We start from the raw sequence: 20,535 nt of genomic DNA on the forward strand, positions 1-20,535 counted from the left end.
ATGGTTTCATCTCTGCAGGTAGGGAATGTCTACATGAAGCAACTTAGTCCACGCATTTAGGGTGGCACCTTCTCCACAACTAATAGAGTTGCCAAGAGGCACTCAGAGGTTAAGTGACTGGCCTACGGTCCCACAGTCAATATCTATCGGAGGTAGAATTTGAACTTAGGTCTTCCTGACTTGAAGACAGGCTCTCTAGTCACTTATACCAATCAGCCTCTTCCCTGGGCTTCTGGAGAGTTCTGCTGAAATCTTTAGTCAGAGGAATCCCAAATTTATATACCCAGCCCTAAGCTGTCTTCTTAACTGCAGTCTGCCTGATACACATCTACACCTGCTGTCTCATCAGCATCTCATTTGTGACACATCCAAAATAGAACGATTGTATTTCCTAGAAGCCCCCATCTCCTCCCCTTTCCATCCTCCCAATCACCCAGGGGTGCCACCTTGGAGTCCTCCTTGACTCAACTCACTTCTTTATCCAATCAGTTGTAAAGTCTGGTCAGTCCTCTTTCCTCAACATCTCACCCCATCATTCCCATCACCACTAGACAGTTCAGGCCCTTAGCATTTCTCATTGGGAAGATTACAACCACCTCATGGGTCACCTGCCTTTCTATCTCCACCCTTTCCATCCTCCAAAATGGCAGCTAAGTTAATATTCCCATCACAGATTTGACCATACCACCAACATCCTCCAATCAAAAATCATCAGTGGCTTCCCATTATCTCCAGGATAAAATACAAAACCTTCATCCTGGCATTCACCAACGTGGCCTCGATGTCTTTTGGACATCATCTCATATTACTCTTGTTCACACACTTACCGTCAGGTCAAACTGAGACTTGTGCTGTTGACTGAACTCAACATTCCCTCTCCAATGTTCATGCCTATGCAGGCCCAGGAGGCTGTATCTCCTCACTTCCTCCCCCCCCACCCCATTCACCTTGGCCTCTTTTTTTTTTTTTTTTTTGGTGAGGCAATCAGGGTTAAGTGACTTGCCCAGAATCACACAGCTGTCAAGCGTCTGTGTCTTGATTTCTTATAAAGTCACTAGCTTCCAATTGCTCTATTCTAATGTTTAAGGAAGTATTTTCTTCAGTAACCTTTTGTAATTCCTTTTCCATTTGTCCAGTTTTGCTTTTTGGGGCATTCTTCTCATTGGCTTTTTGGACCTCTTTTGCCATTTGGGTTAGGCTATTTTTTAAGGTGTTATTTTCTTCAGTATTTTTTTGGGGTCTCCTTTAGCAAGCTGTTGATTTGTTTTTTATGATTTTCTTGCGCCACTCTCATTTCTCTTCCCAGTTTTTCCTCTACTTTTCTTACTTGCTTCTCAGAATCCTTTTTGAGCTCTTCCAAGGCCTGGGACTGATTTATATTTTTCTAGGAGGCTTTGGATGTAGGAGCTTTGACTTTGTTGTCTTCTTCTCCGCCAAGTGTCAAGCATCTGAGGCCATATTTGAACTCAGGTCCTCCTGACTCCAAGGCCAGAACTCCATCCGCTGTACCACCTAGCTGCCCCCCCAACTTGGCCTCTTTGCAGGATCAGCTCAGGGGCCTGTTTTTGACAGCAGACCTTTGCTGAGCCTCGGTCCCCTCCCCTCAGTGCTGTTCAGGAATCTATGTTGTCTTTAATCTTTCACTATTTTGTTACAAATTATCCTCCTAACCCCAAGGATGGTGTAAACTCTTTAAGGGGAAAGACTTTTAAAATTTGTATCATCAAGTGGCTTGAACTTGGCAGCATAGTAGGCATTTAATAGTTGTTTATCTCACTAGATTGTGAGCTCCCTGAGGGCAGGGGGCTTTCTTTTTCCTCTTTTTGTATCTCCTCTAGCTTAGAGTGGCTGGCATAGGGAAGGTGTTAAATGAATGGTGATTGATTGACTAGATTGAATTGCTTTACACTACCCCCAAGCAATGCCTAGATAGCTCTGTAGTTGGAAGACAACCAGTTTGGAAATTCAGAGACCTGGCTTTGCTATTTACTAAATTCATCCATTAACAGACATTTACCAAGCACCTGCTGTGTGCAGGCAGCAAGGTGCTAGCACCTTCCACTGCAAAGATAACTAGGATGCTGGGCTGTGCCCTCCAGGCTCTTACACTAATGGGGGAGCAGGAAGTGGAGCTTGAGGCCATGGAGTCGTAGGGTGGCAGATCCAAAAGTGTGAGGAGGATCTCAGAAGCCACCTAGCCAAACTTTTCATTTTAAAGAAGACGCTGAAGCCGGGAGAGGTGGTGACTTGCTCCAGGTCACAGCAGCGTTAAACATGAGGCAGGATTGGAATCAGGGCTCTTTCCATCTGTGTCTCCCATGTCAGAAGGAGGAGTGAGACAAAGACCAGAAAATATCCAGACGAAGAAAGAGCTGTTGGTGTGATGGACACTGTGTAAATCCTTTCTGGGCCTCAGTTTTCCTATCCATAAATCCTATCTGTATCCCAGCTCTGTCCATGATACTATGATTTACATAGTAGAATTAGCTAAGCTTCCCCCACCAGCTGAGGCTTCTCTAGTGTATATTAAGCGGAGCCCCGCTATAGCCAGACAAGAATGAAAAGACAGCAGGCAGGGGGCTCAACCTAATTTTTAATTCTCCTTAGCGTAGAGATAGGTAGGGTAGGTAGTGTGGAGCAGTGCTTACAGCTCAAGGTTTGCCCTGAGAACCTTGAGTAAGTCAGCTTCTGCTTATTATAAATTACTATAAAGTCCCCCTAAGCGGTCCCATTATTCAAATTTGACTTCATGTTTCCAAAGGAAACATTTACCATAATTATCACATTTAGTGTAAATTTGAAAACAGGTGACTTCTTCAAAGGGGTTCATTGTTCACACTAATTGGGGCCTGGCTGTAGGGCCTGTAGAATCCTCCCAATTCTACGACTGTTAGGTGTTTCATCTTTCATTTCCTCTCATCAGGCCAAAAGGGAGTCCTGAGCTACCCTTTGGGAGAGGCAGAAAACAGGCTGAGCGCCAGCACTGGGCTGGAATGGGTCTCCAATGCTTCCAGTCATGGATCAGAAAGCAGAGTGAAAGGCTCTGACTGATATCAACAGTCATCCTTCTCCTCCCTTCCTCCTCTGATCCCACCCTCCACTAGCGGAAAACTGCATTTGAGGTGGAGAGCAGGCTTGGAATCCGGCCATCACTTGGTTCTTCCCTACAAAACGGAGTTAATGCTGGATTTGCTTGGTTAACCGACCGAAACTGAGAAGCACACGTGGCCCCAGGTCCTTGAGGGCAGGGTCTTTCCAGTAGCCTTTTGATGAACTCGTGAATTTATTCCCTGATTCTTTCCCCCCTCTCTATCCCGTTCCTTGCCAGCCTTCCTTTTCTTGTTTCTCCCTTTTTGCCTCTTTCCAGAAGCCTCAGGCCCAGCTTCTTCCCATCTCTTCTTCCTTCCTTCCTTCCCTTTCCCTCTCCATCTGCCGCGCTGCCTCTGCTTTTCCTCTTCCTGCTCCTTCCTTTCTCCCTGTCTCCTTCCCTCCTTCCCACTCTCAGTCTCTTCATCTCCCTCCTTCCTCTCGGTCTGTCTTCCCTTTCCCTCCTCCCTCTCTGCCTCTTTCTCTTTCTTTTCCCCTTGGTTTCCATCTTTCCCCATTTCTCCTCCTTTTGCCTCTCTCCTCACGTCTCCCTCTCCTTGTCTCCCGCTTTGCGTCCCTCTTGCTCCTTTCTTTTTCTCTTTCCTTCTCTCTCCCTCTAACTTCCTCCCTCTTTCTTTTTCTTATTATCTCAAATTCTTTCTTTCTGTATCTTTTTTTCTCCTGGTCTCCAGGAGGCTCTTCGCTCACTCCTTCCTCTTCCCGCCTCCCTCAGAGCGGACTGTGAGTTTGCTGGCGCACGCGCACATCGGCAGACGCTCCCGGACTCTCTCCTCACCAGGTCACAGCACGCCGCGGTCGTTCCGCGCAGGCGTATAGTCCGGGCGTCCCAGAGCCTCCCTTTCCCTCTCCTTTCCCAAAGCAAGCGTGAGTCTTTTGGCGCAGGCGCAGGGGCATATTGTCGTAACATCCCTGGGGGCGGGGTAGAGGACGGTGGATCCCCCTTCCTCTTCTGGCCCAGAGCACACCTGGGTAGTTCCGCGCACGCGTACATCCCCGGGAGCCTCGGGCTCCTCCTTTGGCTCTCCCAGTGAGCCGAGCGGAGGCGCGCACGTAGGCGCGCGCACGCAAACTCACGTACCACGCAGCCGTGGACGTCCGCGCGCCGGCGCAGCGGCGCTGACGCGAGGACGCCGCTGCAGCGGCGGATGACGCTCGGATGACGCGGATGACGCGCGTCCCGGCCCGGCCCGGCCCGCTCCCGCCGCTCCTCCTCCTCAGCCGCCGCCGCCGCCGCCGCCTCCTTGTCGCCGCTCCTGGGTCCGGCCGCGGCGGGCAGGCGGGCAGGAGGACAGGCGGGCGGGCGGGCCGGCTTGCCTCAGGAGTCGGGGGTCGGGGCAGCGGGCCCGGGCTCCGGCCTGGCCGCCGAGCCTCCTCCTCAGCCCCGTGCGGCCTCGGCTACCCTCGGGGGCTCCTCCTGGGCGCCGGCGCCGGCTCGGGCCCTGAGCCAAGGTGAGTGACGGGCGGCGACGGGGAGGGAGCCCCGGGACCCCGGCAGGAAGGGAGCTCCTCGTCGTGGCCGGGATGCAAGCTCGGACCGAGGAGTGGGGACCTGGCCCCGAGTGGGGTTCTCCCCCCGGGAGGGCTTCCCTGGGCGCCGGAGAGCCTGGGCTGTAGCACAGACCTCTCGCGTTCTTCAGAGGGGGAAACTGAGTCCCAGGGCTGACTGGAGACTTTGCATCCCTTGCTGGAAAAGGCTTTTGTGAAAGCTCCGGGGGCCCACCCGCTACTGGGATAGCTGGGGAAACTGAGGCTCCCAGCCCCTGGGGCGGGCGGTCAGCCGGAGGCAGCCCGCAAGTCCATCTCTGCCTGCAGGAAGCCCCGGGCCGGCCCAGGATTCGCCAACACTCTCGAGAGTGCCTTGGCAAACCACGCAGGGAAACTGAGGCACGGAGGGGTCGAGCCGCTTGTCCCGGCCCCAGCATTAGGGAGCCGAGCGGGGATCGGGCCCCGCGATCCCTCCCCTTTGGAGTGCTGCTATCGGCTGCTGCCGGGTCGGACTTTTCTTGAGCAGTCAGCATTTATTAAGTGCCTGCAGTGTTCCCGGAGACCTGTGCTACGCTGCTTTGACATCGCCGAAGTCTCTGATTTTAAATCTGACACTCGGTAGCTGCCTGATGATGGGCAACGCTAATGAAGGGCCCCCTCGGGAGGGCTTGGGAGCAATCCCGAGTAATTCAACATGATCCTTTTCTGTTCCTTCTGGCCGGTTCCCACTCTTCCTAATGCCTCAGCCAGGAATAAGGACCTGTCATCATTGAGCTGGGAGTAGGGATATTTTTTCTTTTACCTGTCTTCCGTTTCCTGGTACCGATGGAGCAGCTAGAAGTTCATTTTTCTGTGTGGTGCCTGGAACGTAGTAGGCGCTTAATGTTTATTGAGTGACTGATAAGCGTGGCCCCCTCACCACATCATGTTTATACAACTGAAGCCTTGCCTCCAGGCCATTAATACTCTTTTAGGCTATTGTGTGAAATGGAGGTGGGGGGGGAAACCAAGCACTTAACTTTGAACTTACTGTTTTGAACTTTGGAGATTTCTCTTGGACTAAAGCTATCTTCAGGGACTGGGATGGTCTAAAACAGGAGTCTGGGAACTTTAAAAATGTATATTTTGATCATTGTATTTCAGCATAATTGGTTTCCTCTATATTTTGTTTAACGCATTTAAAAACCTTGTTCCGAGAAGGGCTTCACAGTGTTCATGGAATCTATGGCACAGGAGAGGTCAAGGAGCCCTGGGCTAAAGGAGCCAAGATTTCCCTGCTTTCCACAAACCACCCTCACACCTTGCTTAAAAGTCATATTTTCTTATCCCTTAATCTATTTGAGAGGTATTCTCATGGAATTTTGCCATTCGTTTTTGTTCTGTCCAGGTTTTCTCTGGCCATGTTGATAGATTATTTCTACACTAGCAGGTGTTGCAGCTCATTCCCATGAGTAAGGCTGAGTGGCTCCTGGAGCCTAGTGCCTTCCCAGCTATTAAATGATTTAGCTTCCTTTTGTTGTACTCACCAAGTCCAGTGTGAGAACTTGGGGCTCTCCCTGTCCTCTACAGGAGTTGCCCGTACATATTCCTGTATTAGCCTTGATTAGCATTTGTCCATTCTATTGATTAATTGTTCCCATTGGCTTCTTGAAAGATGATGGGGTGCCAGGTATATTTTGTGGCTTGTATTTTTTTTTAAACCAGGAACTAGGAAAATGAGTTTATAAAAGAGCATTTTATTAAAAAGCAGCAATGAAGAAAAAATACTGCTTTTTAAGAAGTCACCAGGTTTCCTTTTAAAATGTTTTTTAAATTATTTTTTGTAATGAAAGGTGATGACCAAGCTTTAGCACATGCCAGAGTCTTTCCTGTGTTCATTCAGTTAGAGCTCTTGGCCTTTAGATGTCTGATACGTGTTCTGATTTTCCCAGTTCACGTTATGCTTGGGTAGCACTTAGAGACAGCATCACCCTTAAGAAGGCCAGAAAGAAAATATGCTTTTTCATTGTAATTTGTGGTGATATATCGAGTTTGTGCATTGTTCTGAATTGCTTCTGGACCCTTAAGATTGCATTTAGTGATTATGACCTGAATTTTTATTTCAAGATGATGTGCGAGGTGATGCCAACCATCAGTGAGGCTGAAATTCCCCCAGGAGGAGGTGGGAGCCATGGTTCTGGTTCCCCTTTACAGCCAGATGCTGATTCACATTTTGAACAGTTGATGGTCTCCATGTTGGAAGAAAGAGATCGTCTTCTAGACACGCTTAGAGAGACTCAAGAAACGCTTGCCTTGACGCAGGGAAAGTTGCATGAGGTTGGCCACGAAAGAGATTCCTTGCAGAGACAGCTCAATACTGCACTCCCACAGGTACGGGTGTTTTTAACCTAAATGTTTTTTGCTTGGTGTGACTTAGAAAATTTCAAATGAAATCTGCATTATTATTATCGATGAAACGGCCTATAGAGGACCACGTGTGGCGGTAATTTCTTGAGGCTGTTTTCTGCCACTCAGTGGAAGTGAAACCAAATGAGCCCCTAAATTTCTATCTGATAATTCCCAGATATGCCTCATCCCTGTATTCCTCCTTCCTCATTTGTAACAGGGCAGCTTTCTGTGTTCATTTGTCCTGCTGGGGAGAGGTAACTGCAGTACCTGCCTAAGGATCTCTCCTGATCTTCCCAGTGCCTAGCCTTCTCTGCACATATGAATTTGGGTAATAGCAGTATGACGGTCAGGCTTGGGCTTTGTGTTTTCAGCTGTTATTCAGTCACCAGTGCACAAAGTCCATCCTTCATTGTTTCTCTTTGGAAACTTGATGACCTGAGTAAAAATACATGTGGTCTCTCGGGAGGTGACATGTTCCCTGGAATAGCTCGTTCCCGAGTCAGCCCCTTTGCGCCCCTACTTCTTGATTTAAAGGGGAGCCCTTCAAAAATGACTAACAGAGAGAAGGTAAGGGCACTAAGAGTTGGCACCATTGTTGAATATTTTCCTTTAGCTGCAGGTGGAAAGGGGGATCTGTGACTTAAAGCTGTTCAGAGCTAGAGTAGTTCGCATGCTAGATTCTGAACGTGAATGAAAGCTTAAAATAGGAAGGACCGAAAGCTTTACGTCTAGTCTCAGAAGTGATGTTCCTGTGAAGATGGTAATTGTAGAATGGCTTAGAAAAATCCCTAATTAATGTAAACTAAAAAGGAGGGTGGGTGGGGAGTAAATGTCCAGGTGCTTTGGTGAGGTGGATAGAGTCAGGAAGACTTGAGTTCAAATCCAGCCTCAGATAGTCATTAACTGTGTGACCCTGGCCAGTCTTCAAGGCCTGTGCCTTCACCTTAGTAACATCTCTGGAATCTGCCCCCTTCTCTCCTGATAATCCCCCTCCTCCCCTCCCCCAGGCCCTCATCACTTGGATTGTTGCAGTAGCTGGGTCTGCCTGCACCAGATCTCTCCGCACTTAAGTGCATCCTTCACTCAGCCACCAAAGGGATTTTCCTAAAATGCAGGTCCAACTGCGTCACTCCCCTACTCCATCAACTCCAGTGGCTCCCTATCACCTGCAGGTTCAAATACAAAGTGTTCTGTTTGCCATCCAGAGCCCTTCCTGGCCTCCCCCTCTCCAGACTTTCTAGTCTCCTTACACTCTGCTCCATGTACTCTTTGATCCAGTGATGCTGGCCTCCTGGCTGTTCCACACACAAGACCCTCTAACTTTCAGCTCTGGGGTCTGGCTCTCTCCCTGGAATTCTCTTCCTTAGTTCCACCTTCTGACCTTCCTGGCTTCCGTTAAGTCCTAAGTAAAATCACACCTATTACTGGAAGCCTTCTCCAACCCCTCTTAATTCTAGTGTATTCCTGTCCTTATTCGAGTGTGTGCTTCTTGAGGGCAGGGACTGTCTTTGGCCTCTTTATTCCTAACACTTAGCACAGTGCCTGGTGCACATATTAGGCGCTTTTGCTTATTGAATGAATGAATGAACTTAGCCTCAATATGCCTTAGTTTCCTCAACTGTAAAGTGAGGATAACCCTCCCCAGGATTGTTTTGAAGATCAAATGAGATAATATCTATAAAGTGTGTAGCCCAGTGCCTGGCATGTAGTAAGTGCTATATAAATGGTGGTGGTAGTAGTAGTAGTAGCAGCTTGGTTGTAGTAGTAGTAGTAGTAGTAGTAGTAGTAGTTGTAGTAGTAGTAGTAGTAGTAGTTGTAGTAGTAGTAGTAGTAGTAGTAGTAGTAGTAGTAGTAGTAGTAGTAGTAGTAGTAGTAGTAGTAGTAGTAGTAGTAGTATGTGCTCAAAGAATGAGTGTGCCGGGAGGATGGGTCACAGTCCGTGGTGCTGACGGTGGAGATGAGAGCCTTCCTCAGGGAGGATGTGTTGGGCCTCAGGCAGTGCTTACTCTGCCTTAGCTTCACTTCTGGCAGCCGGCTTGGATTCGATTGTGGATTTTCTTTTCCTTGTGAGAAGGTATCTCTAGTTTCCTCATGAAAGGTAATCTGAGAAAGAGTATTTACTTGACAGAAATTTGCCTTTGGTGTAATCACCTCAGCTGGGACGTCCCTCCTCTCTTTCTGGGGATGGAAGACTGTAGGCAGGGCACGCCGGAGGGAAATTGGGCTTGGAGGCTGGAATCGTAAAACTTTAAGCTACCGTTTTTCCTTTTGTGCTTGATCTGTTATGTTTAGGCCGATGTTTCAAGGCCTTCAGTGGCAATATTGAATAATAACGTGACGAGCAAGGGGGGCAGGAAATGCTCCATCTGTACCTCAGTGCACAAATGGATTCCAGCCCAGTCCATGTGTCAGGCTGCAGGAACACGGGCCCATCACGTCACCTCATGAGCTGTAGTTTTGTTATCTGTAAAATAATGGGGTTTGCCATAGAACAGATTTAAAGGTCTCTTTGCCGTTCTGTTCTTTGCCTCCGAGACGGACATGTGGTGTGACGGGAACAACCTAGGGGGTTCTCCTTGGGATGGGCCATTTTGCTTTGGATGTGTCCAGGTAAACGTTCTTTTATGCAGTTTGGGCAGTGATTAACCAGTGAATTATTGCCATCCTTAATGCATTTAGTCACTTCTAATAAACCAAACGTTGGATTTTCCTTTTTAGCAACAGTAGTTTTTTGTTAGTGCTGTATCCTTTATTTAGGATGGATAATAAGCATATTTAAAAATGAGATTTTATGTTTTCTGTTAGAATCTCATTCATATAAAGCTTGAGCCTATGTAGTCACTCCCATTTCATTACACTGCCTTGGCAAAGTCTTTGGTTGTGCTCAGTTGTACTTGCTGTTGCTCAAGATGAATGGTTTGCCACAGAGCTTGGTTGGTGTAGTGCCGCACTGCAGACTGTCTTAGTGGAGAGATTGCTGGTTTTGGAATTAGGAGTACTTGGGTTCCAGGGCTGCCTCTGGCGTTAGCTTTGTGACCCTGGACAGAGCATTTCACTTGGAGCTGATAGAAATCAGTCACTTCTCTGTTGGATTTGGGCTTTTTGGAAAAATGGGAGTGAACAGGTTCTTAGTGGGCAAGGGAGTCATCTTTTTACGTACCTTAAATAACATACTACATGTTACTGGTTCAGGATTGCATCAGTGGAGGTGCCAGTGAAATTATGAATCCAGTACAGGTGTGGAAAGATACCGTATGGCTGAGTGCCACAGTATCAGAACATTGGTTGTTAGTGTCATCAGGAGCAGCTGGTGGTGTAATGGGTACAGCGCTTGACTTGGAGTCAGGAAGGGTTGAGTGTGAATTCTGCCCTTTGTACTTTTTGGCTGGATGACTCTAGAGCAGTCATGTAGTGATTTCTGAGCCTTAGTTTCCTCTCTTGTAAAATGGAGATAGTGATAGCACCAACCTCACAGGACTTTCGTGTTGATTAAATGAGATGACATTTGTAAAGTGCTGTAGGGATGCATGCTGTCATCCTCACCATCCTCACCATCCTTGTTTAACAAGGTGGTGAGTGAACCAGGGAATGTCTTGGGAGGACCCAGGAAGTGATGAGTTTTTAGGTGTGGCATTTGACACCTAGCACCATGCCTGGCACACGGGAGGTGGCTAATAAATATTTATTGATTAATGGACCCTCTTTTTCATTCTGAACCACACATCCCTGTCCATCTCCCCCATTCTTTCCACTTTTTTCTCTTTTATTTATTTTTAGTTTTCAACATTCACTTTCACAAGATTTTGAGTTCCTAATTTTCTCCCCATCTCTCTCCTCCCCCCACCCCAAGATGGATCTGCCCTCTCTTCTATCACCTTCCCCCTTCTCTTTATTTTCCTGTAGGGCAGGATAGATTTCTGTACCCCACTGCCTGTATATCTTATTTCCCACCTGCATGGAAAAGCAGTTTTTAACATTTGTCTTTTAAACTTTGGGTTCCCATTCTTTCCACTTTTGTGCCAGACTCACAGGAAGAAGTACCTTTCTGCCAGGGCCAACAGTATTTTTGCCCTTGAGTGAGATGGCAGTCAACTCCTTTTTCCTTCTGGAGCCTGCCCTTTTCTGTTGCTTCTTTTTTCTTTTTCATTCTCTCCCTCCTTTGCCTAAGAACATTCTACCTCCTTTCTTTAAGAAACCTTCACTTGTCCCTCTGTTTCCTCCTGCTTTTAAAGGCTTAGCTGATATTTTTTCCCTCCATTTCAAAGCCAACTCTTAGAAAAGAATTATTTACCTGACTTTTCCTTACCCCCATTGACTTCTGGACTTCACCACTCAATCAGACTGTCCCTTTCTGGCTTACTATTGATCTTGTCATTATTAAATTGGGTGGTATTTTCTTCATTTGATCTCTCTGTGGTTTGTGACACTGTCAACCACTTTTTCCTCCTAGATGTTTTTGTTCTCTTCCCCTTCCTGGATACTCCTGCTTCTCCTATCAATATTACTGCTCTGTCTTTTGTCCCTTTTGTTGGGTCATTGCCGCTAATGTCCCATGAGTCTTGGGTAGTTTCTTTTCTCTTCTTTTCCTCCACTAGGTTTTTTTTCCCCCTTTGCTCTTTCTTAAATCATTCAGCAAGTGTTTATCATGTGCCTTAAATGTGTTAGGCACCGTGTCCAGTATGAGGGATACTTGGAGAAAAGTGAGACAATCCCTGTCAGCTCTCAAAGAGCAGTCTTTTAAAACATTTTAAAAGGCTTTTTTCTTTTGCTGTTTTTTTTATATCACTTTAATTTCTGAATATATTTTTCTTTATCTCTTCTCCATTGAGCTATTTATTCCTTGTAACAGTTGTGATGGGTTAAATCTGAAATGACTGAGGAGACAAAGGTTCAAGCTTCCGAGCCTATCCATTTATTAAGCAATGCATGCCAATTGCATAACAGATTGGGACCAGGCATCCTCAGCTTGGCATTGTACCCTGAATACATGTTGAAACAGATTTTTATATGCTAAAAGAAAACAATGAACAGGATATAAGCCAAGATGCAAGATTGGGTAATCTGATTTCTTTCTTTTTTTAAACTTTTATTTAATATTTCTAGTTTTCAACATTCACCTCCGTAAGATTTTGAGGTCTGAGTTTTCTCTCCCTTCCTCTTCTCCCCCCTTCCCAAGATGGCATGCAATATGGTAATCTGTTCTCTAATTGGAGGAAAGATTAGGGCATTTCCAAGTTGGGAGAGGGAGGGCAAACAGGAGCAATTCTCTGAAATCAGAAGACTGAGGTGGCGACCCACACCCCCAAGTATCTATATTCAATCAGAAGAACAAGGACCTAATAACTGACCGACCAAGTTTTCAGATAAGACATAGCGGTTGCTTGAGTTGTCTAATTGTGAGAAAATTGACATCACTCTTCAGATCTAACTGGTTTCCTGGTCCTGAGGTAAGGGCCTCTAAGCAGCAGGTAGAGGTGATCCAGCTTCCCAATCATGTAGGGCTGGGTTCAGTGCGGTCAAGTTTTCTCACAGTTCCCGTAATTGAATGAAGTTTTCTGACAAGACAGAAATTGGACTAGTCCCATAACTGAATAGAAAAGGAACTGAGCTAAATTCAGAATTGAGTCACAAGATGTGTGGTTCACACAATTCTTCCAATGCCATCACAATAAAAAAAAAAAGGGGGGGAAAAGGCAGTTCAGCCAAGCAGCATGTGAACTGAGGGTGCCAGTGCGTGTAATATTCCACGCACGCAGCCCCCGCCTCTTCAGGGAGGGGAAGAAGGGGGATCTTCTGTCTTTTCTTCTAGGCTTGCTCATTATTTCCATTTTGCCTTCTTGTCTTGTGTGTGCTGTTTTCTTGGTTTTGCTTATTTTACTCAGTCATTTCATATGAACCTTCATATTTGGTGTTTTTTTTTAAACAAATTTTTGCCTACAGCATTTGTTTACTGCAGGTTGTTATCTGTGCCCCAGCTGATGCCCGTGTGCTTTGTTGCTTCCTCTCTGCTGCCACAAAAAAGGGCTGTTATGAAGAGTTTGCTGTATATTATTTGGTTTGTTTTTTGCCTTCTTGGAGTATATGTCTACCAACGGGATCAGTGAGTCAAAGTTTATGAACATTTTAGTCCTTTTTATAAGCAAGATTCCATACTCCTTTCCAGAATGTTTGGATTGAAGGGTGCTTGGAGTCTGTGTCTGTGGGTAAGTCCATCCAGATTGTATCCCAAAGAGATAGACTGAGATTGGGCTGGGGTGCAAGGGGAAGGAGAGGGAATCCCAAGAAGGCTCTTGAAGGAGGGGGCACTAGAGCTGAGGGGGTCTGGGAGACGGAGAACATTTGCGGCATGGGGGCCAGCCCCTTTCCAGAGGGAGCAGCAGAGAGGCCAGGATGGGTGAGGCCCAGTAATATGTGCTCAGCAAAGAAGGCTAGGCTGGAGCCGATTGGGAAGGGCTTTTAATGACAGACGGGAGTTTGTGTTATCCCAGAACCAGGATGGAGTCACTCAGGCGGGGAGGTGATAGGTCAGCCTAGGCTTTGTTCATGTCACCTTGTCAGCTGCTGCCTGGTGGAAGCAGGGCAGCCAGTTAAGGAGGTATAGTAGTCCAGAAGAGAGGGAAGTAATGAGTGCCTGGACTGGGGAACTTTGGGGGGAAATGGAGAGAGGCGATTTGGACATAAGAGACACGTGGTAAAAAGGAGGCGCTGACGAGACGTGGGGGGAGAAAGATCAAAGAGTCAGGGGTTACTCCTAGCTTGCCTGCCAGGGTGATTGGAAGAATAGCATTGCTCTTGACAAAAACAGGGAAGTAGGAGGAGGGGTTTGTCCAGGGGTGTTCTGTGTTGGACATGTTGAGTTGGGGGGGCTCATTAGCCATTTAGGTGGAGAAGGCCAGCTGGCAGTTGGGGGCATATGTGCCTGTAGCCAAGGAGAGAGGGGAGAGGAGCATATGTAGGTTGGAAGGTCATGTGCATCATGATGATGGTGAAACTGGGAGCTGATTGAGATCCTAAGAGAGAGTATATAGAGGGGATGGTCTAGGAGCAAACCCTCGAGTACATCCCTACCTAGGGTGGTACATGTTTGCTTTGGAGGAAACTAGGGGAAATGACCCACTAGCTAAGATAACAATCGTGAGAGAGAGGGACCAAAAACTGAGGGCAGAGAGTGTGTTGAGAAGGGAGGCGTCAGCAGTGTCAGAGGCTGTGGAAAGGTCAGCAAGGAGGGGACCGTGGGAGTGAGCCAGGGGCCAAAGCTGTATTGCCAGGAGTTGAGAAGGAAGTGGGAGGTGAGGCGGGCAGCAGCGAATGGCCTGTTATGCATCGTTCCCCTTGGTGCGTTCTCCAGTTCAGCCAAATCAGCTTTTGTGCTGCTCCCTGTTCCACCTCCATCTCAGCCTCCATGATTGTCCCTTACTGCTGGCACGTGCTCCTTCCCCACCTCTGCCTCCCTTCCTCCAGAGTGTAGCTCAAACTCTGTCTCTGACCTCTCTCTCCCCCATCCTCCCCAACTGTCATCCCTTCTTCCTCCCATTGTTGTGTGTGTGTGTCTTCATCGCCTTCCTGGTACGGAGGGACAGCTAACCTTGGTCGAGGTGTTGGTTTGACTAGGAATTTGGCTGTGAGAGGGAGGGAAGGTAGAAGCTGTTGCCTGGAGGGATGGGTAGGGCATAGTGAGTTCTCTTTAGAAGATGGTGGCGGCTTGTTTCACCTCCAGCCTCTTCTCTTCGTTGCTCTTAGTTCTGTTCTCAGGCCAGAGCAGGTCTGATGGCTTTTTCATCTGACTGATAGCTCTTCAAATACCCTTGTGTCCAGGCCCATTTCTTCACCTCTCCCCTTTTTCTTTTCTGGGCTGAATCTCTGGAGTTCTTTCAGAAGATCCTCATTGGGTATGTCTCAGTTTGGCCCTCCAGCCTGTTACTGTTGTTAAGATGTGATGCCTGCCCAGAACACAGCACTCCCAACGAAACCTGACCAGGACAACGCAGCCGTATCACCATCATCCTCATTCTGGCTTTGTTGCTATTCAGTTGCTTCAATCATGTTTGACTCTTTGTGACGTCATTTTGGATTTTCTTGGCAGAGACATTGGAATGACTTGTCACCAGCTCAGTTTCCAGGCGAGGAAACTGAGGCAAGCAGGGTTAAGTGACTTGCCCAGGGTCACCCAGCTAGGAAGTGTCTGGGCCAGATTGGAACTGAGGAAGAAGAGTCTTCCTGACCCCAGGCCTGGCACTCAAAGCCACTGGCAGCACCTCGCTGTCCCGAATTCTGGACACAGCCTCTTTTAATTTAAAGCCTGTGAACACATTCATTTTTTTGACTAGTGTCACTCCTTAACTTAAATTGAGCTTGCGGTCTAATGACAGCTCGTTTATTTATGCTTACCAACAATTACTCCCATTTTAAAGATGGGAAAGCTGTAGTTTAGAAAAAAACCGCAGCTCAGAGCACAGATCTCCTGACTCAGAGTCCTTGTATCTTGGCATACACTTTGATTGTGCCGCTGGCCTGAGGTAGCCAGTGATAAGCCAGAAACCTGGAAAATGGACGTATCTTTCCGTGCCCGAGAGAGAAGCCTGTGAACAACCATTGGGAGGGCACCCTGGCCTGTGCTGCATGACCGAGATGCACAGCTGGGACACCAGATGTCCATCATGCTGTGCTGTATTCACAGGAACTCGGGGAATCAAGAGTTGACTTTGAAGAGTCAGAGAGATGCCTGTGAGGAAGTCCTGACTTTGAGATAGCCCTTTACCCTGTCCCTGCCTCCGGCCCCTCTCTGAGTCTCTGTTGCTGGGCTGCTGGAGATCCTCCTTGGTAGGAAGTGAAATCACAGGTCAATTCAAAACAAAACTCCCCAGAATGCTTTGTAGTTTACAGGCCACTTTCCTCCCAAAGAGTGAGTAAATGAAATGGTAATAATAGCTCACATTTATATAATGCCTGCTGTGTGTTGGGCGCTGTGCTAAGCACTTTGTAATTATCTCATTTTACCCTCACAGTAACCCTGGGAGGGAGGTGCTATTATCCCTATTTTACAGATGATGAAACTGAGGCAGACAGGTTAAGTGTGGCTTGCCCGTGATCACCTACATGTCTGAGGATGGGTATAAATTGAGGTCTTCCTGACTCTAGGCCTGGGGCTCTTTCCCGTGCACCACTGACCTGTTGGTGGACAGTGCAGGTCTTACTTTACTCCTTTTACAGATGAGTCTACCTTATTGGCCTAGGGTTACACTGCTAATCTGTGGCAGAGTTGGGAATCTTACTGGGATCTGGTGGCTCCTGATCTGGTGATCTTTCCACATCAGGATGGCCTTGCCCAGCCAGAAACAACAGTCACTGACTGAGGCCTGGAAGTACTGGCTTCAGCTCCTCCCTAGGGCTGGAAGGGTCCCAGGCCATTGAGGCCCACCTTTTCATTTTACAGATGAGGAAACTGAGACTCAGAGAGGTGAAGCAGTGTGCCCAGGGTTAACTAGGAGTAATCCTCCCTGTAGTAATGTATGTGCTCTGACTCTTTCCACTGGGTCATTTTAATTTAGTTTGATGTCTTGTCCTGTGGTTGTTCAGGCTTTTACATGACAGGTTTTAGTATGAAAATGATTGAGTTAAAGAAGATAGGGATCTATGAAAGTCGCAGCAGCAGCTGCCTGGAGCAGACGGCTGCCCTCGTCTTAGCTCTACACAGAGTACTTGGCTCCTTTTCTCAGTTTTCAGAATTGAGAATTGTCCTATTTGGCATGCTTCTTTGGAGCATCAGGGAGATGAGCCTGCTCTGAAGATCGTCCTTCCGAGGGAAGAGCCCTGGCCGTTCGAGTTTCTTGCACAGTCTGGAAGGCTTGGGCTGACCTTGTCTAGGGAGAACACATGATTTCTCTCTCTATCCCACATAACATTCCTGCAGATGACACCCAAGGTGAAAATTTTGTGATTCTAACGTTGTGAGACTCTGGCACGTTTTCCTAAACTTTCTAAATTTTGTGCAGAGCCGTTGTAGATGTCCTGTAGTAGCAGTGTCAGAGTCAGAGCAGAAGGGGCCATCAGGCTGGCCCCAAGTATCCCTTCCTGCAGTGTGCCTCTAGGGACTGATGAAGAAAACCACACACTCACATTACCTGTGTTCTATTGGATTTGTATTTATTCTGTCAACTATTTCCCAATTACCTTTTAACCTAGGTTGGTAACAATGCAGCTGAGGGTCTGACACTATTGCCACTACAACATTCTTGTGAACTTTTGAATTTCATTCTGTTGGCCTGTGTTTGGCATGGCTAAAAAACAAACCATACATAAGAGATGTGTTCCATATCAATCTGGCGTCCGTGGACAGATATCAGGGGGACTGTGAACTTGGAGGGGAAAAATGACCTCTTCATTTTCATCAGCATTTCCTTCAATTATAAATTAATAAAACCAACCAACCAACCAATATTCTTAGAGGGGCTCCATAGGTTTCACCAGACTGAGATGGGTACATGACATAAAAAAGCTTAAGCCCCCATCTAAAGGGACAAGGTGGTAAGGAGACTGGGGCACTGGGTACTGTCCTACTTTTAAGTGGGTTTTTGAGGGGAGGGGGCAGAGGGAGACATACTGTGGATTTGTTTTGTTTTTAGGCAGTTAGGGTTAAGTGACTTGCCCAGGGTCACACAGCTAGTGTCAAGTGTTTTGGTCTGAGGCCAGATTTGAGCTCAGGTCCTCCTAAACTTCCACCGAGCTGCCCCTGGATTTTTTTTCTTTCAAGGAAATGGGCAGTTACAGCTGAGAGTAGCCCATTCGATAGTTTGTATGTTAGTATTTCATATCAGATCTTGTCTGATTTCATGTTTATGCTTCTTAACTTTGATGTTAACATCTGCCATGTCTATTCGTAGTCCTTAAAATTGACATTTGGTTACTTGGACGCAACCATAATTTAGAATATAATCAAAGTATCTTGTATTCCCTCTTCAGGTGAATGTATAGGAAGAAAGGATTCTTTCAGAATAATGTGGGTCAGTCATCTCAAATAAAGTGTTTTGCATTTGTATCTGTTTTTGTGATTTGTGTGGCATGAAATTGGTTCATTGATTCAACCTAATTCAAAGGAGGTGTTTTTTATAGAAGACATAATTTAAAAAAAATAACATTGATATCTTTTATTTTTATATTACCTACATTTCCCAATGTATTCCTTCCTCTGTCCCCTCGCAGAGAGCCATTTCTGATAACGCTTAAAAAAAGGAGGTAAAAAACATCAACAAAACTAACTAACAAACTGGGTAAAAATCTGACATTAAGAGCAGTGTTTTCATCTGTAGTGAGTCTCCCAACTCTGCAGAGAATCACAAAGTGACTTTTTAGCTTTTCTTTGGGGTTAAGCCTGGTCGTTAGAATTTCACTACATTCAGTTTTTATTGTTTTGTGGTGATTCTTTCTATTTTCATTGTTGTAGTCATTGTATAGACAGGTAGAGTTCTTGACCCAGAGTTAGGAAGACTTATCTTTATGAATTCAAATCTGGCCTCAGATGCGTGCTAGCTGAGTCACTCTGGGCAAGTCACTTGACCCTGTTGGCCTCCGTTTCCTCATTGGAGAAGGAAATGGCAAACCACTCCAGTATCTTTGTCAAGAAAACCCCATTTGGGGTCACGGAGTGTCAAGACAGGACTGAACAACAAAAGCTGTTGTGTGTGTTTTTCTAGAGCTGCTGATTTACCTCTGCATCAGTTCATGTAAATCTCCTCATGCTTCTTTGTGCTGATTACATTTGTCCTTTCTTAGATCAGTGACAGTTCATGACATTCAGGTACCACATGCAGTTTAACTGTTCCCCACTTGATGTTTCCAGTCCTTTTGCTACTACAAAAAGTGCTGCTTTAACTAGTTTGGTGGGCATGGATATTTTATTCCTATTTTAGCCTCATTCAAAAAGTTAATGTGATTCTCCGCTACCTCTCTTTGCTGATGGGTGGACCTGTGGGTTGAAGCTCTGCTTTTTAAGTGATGGAACCAGCCAAGCAGTGATCTCTCACACAATTGACTTGCAGAATCTGAAATCAGTGAATTTGCCGAGCTGTAATTGGCATGTTTTTCTTAAGAGAGTCACAACTTTTGTTGCCATGTATTTGAACTTTACACAGAGCCCAAGGGTATTGCTTTAAAGATATTTTGATGCAAATTACCTGTTTGCCCTGTTAGATGTTGGTTGCACCCTTGGTGAAAGGAGTTGCTGATATTTATCTGCATCTAAAAACCTTTGGGTGGAAGGGATATTAGAGGTTCCTAGGAAGTCCTGGTGTTTTTCTTTTGTTTTTCTTTTCTATCAGTTGCTTTTGTGCCTGGCACAGGCTAGTGTTCTTAGGCCTTGATTCACTTGAATAATTAACTCTAGCATTAGAATAATTATATCCTTTATGGCAAGTGTGTAGAAGGGACAAAATTAGATCAGGGTTTGTTATCTAATTTAAACAGAGAAATCCCAGCTGCTGGTGTGAAACAGGTTCTTCTTCTGTTGTTAGCCTTGTATAGCATAGCTCAGGAGGGGTTTTTTGGTGTTTTTTTTTTTCTCCTCTGAATACTATAGGCCAAATCCCCAAGAGACTGTCCGAATTCTTTTGTTCTAATGAAAGCTTCTTATGTAGAATGTTGCTGGAAATTAATTATCTCAGCTTGGAGATGTTTCTGCTCTACTGATGCTTGTTGCAGTGATTATTTGTAGGAGGATTGTATGATTATTTTTGCCACTCTCTTTGAACCGGTTTGCTGGTCTTTTATAAATGAATTTTCATGAGGTTCTTTAATTACTTAATCAAACAAAAGAAAAAACCTGCCAGCCTGCTCTTTATCAATGAAGAGCTTTTCGCTTTTGGGGTGGTGTGGGGTGGCTGCTGGATTCTTCCTGGCGCAGCTCATCTTTGCAGCTCTGGTCGACTTGGAATCCTCAGGTCGGCATCTGAGGCACCTGTGATTTTTTTCTCACTGTGACATTGCGTGGATTTTATATTTACTAATCATCTCTTCTCTCCTGCCATCCCCCCTCCCCCGTTTACAAACTCCTCAAGGGCAGGGCTGTTTCTTTTTTGTTTTTATACTCCTGAGGCCTAGTACCTACTTTCAGAAATGTTTGTTGGCTTCAGTGAAGAGATTTATGATTTCCTGGGTATGTGTGTGTGTGTGTATGTGCTCACATGCAGGTTGTGCATGTTGTGGACGTTTGTGCTTGCATCCCTGACCCCAGAGGTAGATCACAATCTCTTCATGCCTTTGACTGTTTTTGTGATTTGCTGTGGCTTAACAAGCCCGTCAGTCACCTGGTGGCTACTCCTCTGGTGTTGGGCTGGCCTTGTCTTCGCTTGGCTGCCCTTCCAATAAAGAGGTGGTTGGGCCGGTGCAGTCTGGGCTGGACCTGCTGGAACTTTTATCTACTTGGCTTGATCTTTGAAATTAGGGGAACAGAGTTTCCATGGAGGAATGTGCAGCTCTGTTATTCCTTTTTTTTCTTTTTAAACTGAAGTGAAAGTCTTTCCAAAGATGAAAAACTACTTCAAACATTTTCATATAATGATC

General features: G+C 46.3%; 1 protein-coding gene across 1 annotated transcript in view; it reads left to right on the forward strand.

Moving 5' to 3' along the window:
* The first annotated feature begins 4,272 nt into the window (after positions 1-4,272).
* Positions 4,273-20,535, forward strand: part of PPFIA1 (PPFI scaffold protein A1) — a 101,801-nt gene continuing 85,538 nt past the window's right edge. Inside the window, 2 exon segments of the mRNA XM_078148589.1 lie at positions 4,273-4,557; positions 6,700-6,963. Of these exon segments, the coding sequence (XP_078004715.1) occupies positions 6,700-6,963 (264 nt within the window). The 5' untranslated portion in view covers positions 4,273-4,557.

Source organism: Phascolarctos cinereus, unplaced genomic scaffold (genome assembly GCF_003287225.1).
Source record: "Phascolarctos cinereus isolate Bilbo 61053 unplaced genomic scaffold, phaCin_HiC Scaffold_9;HRSCAF=440, whole genome shotgun sequence".
Classification (NCBI taxonomy): Eukaryota; Metazoa; Chordata; class Mammalia; order Diprotodontia; family Phascolarctidae; genus Phascolarctos; species Phascolarctos cinereus.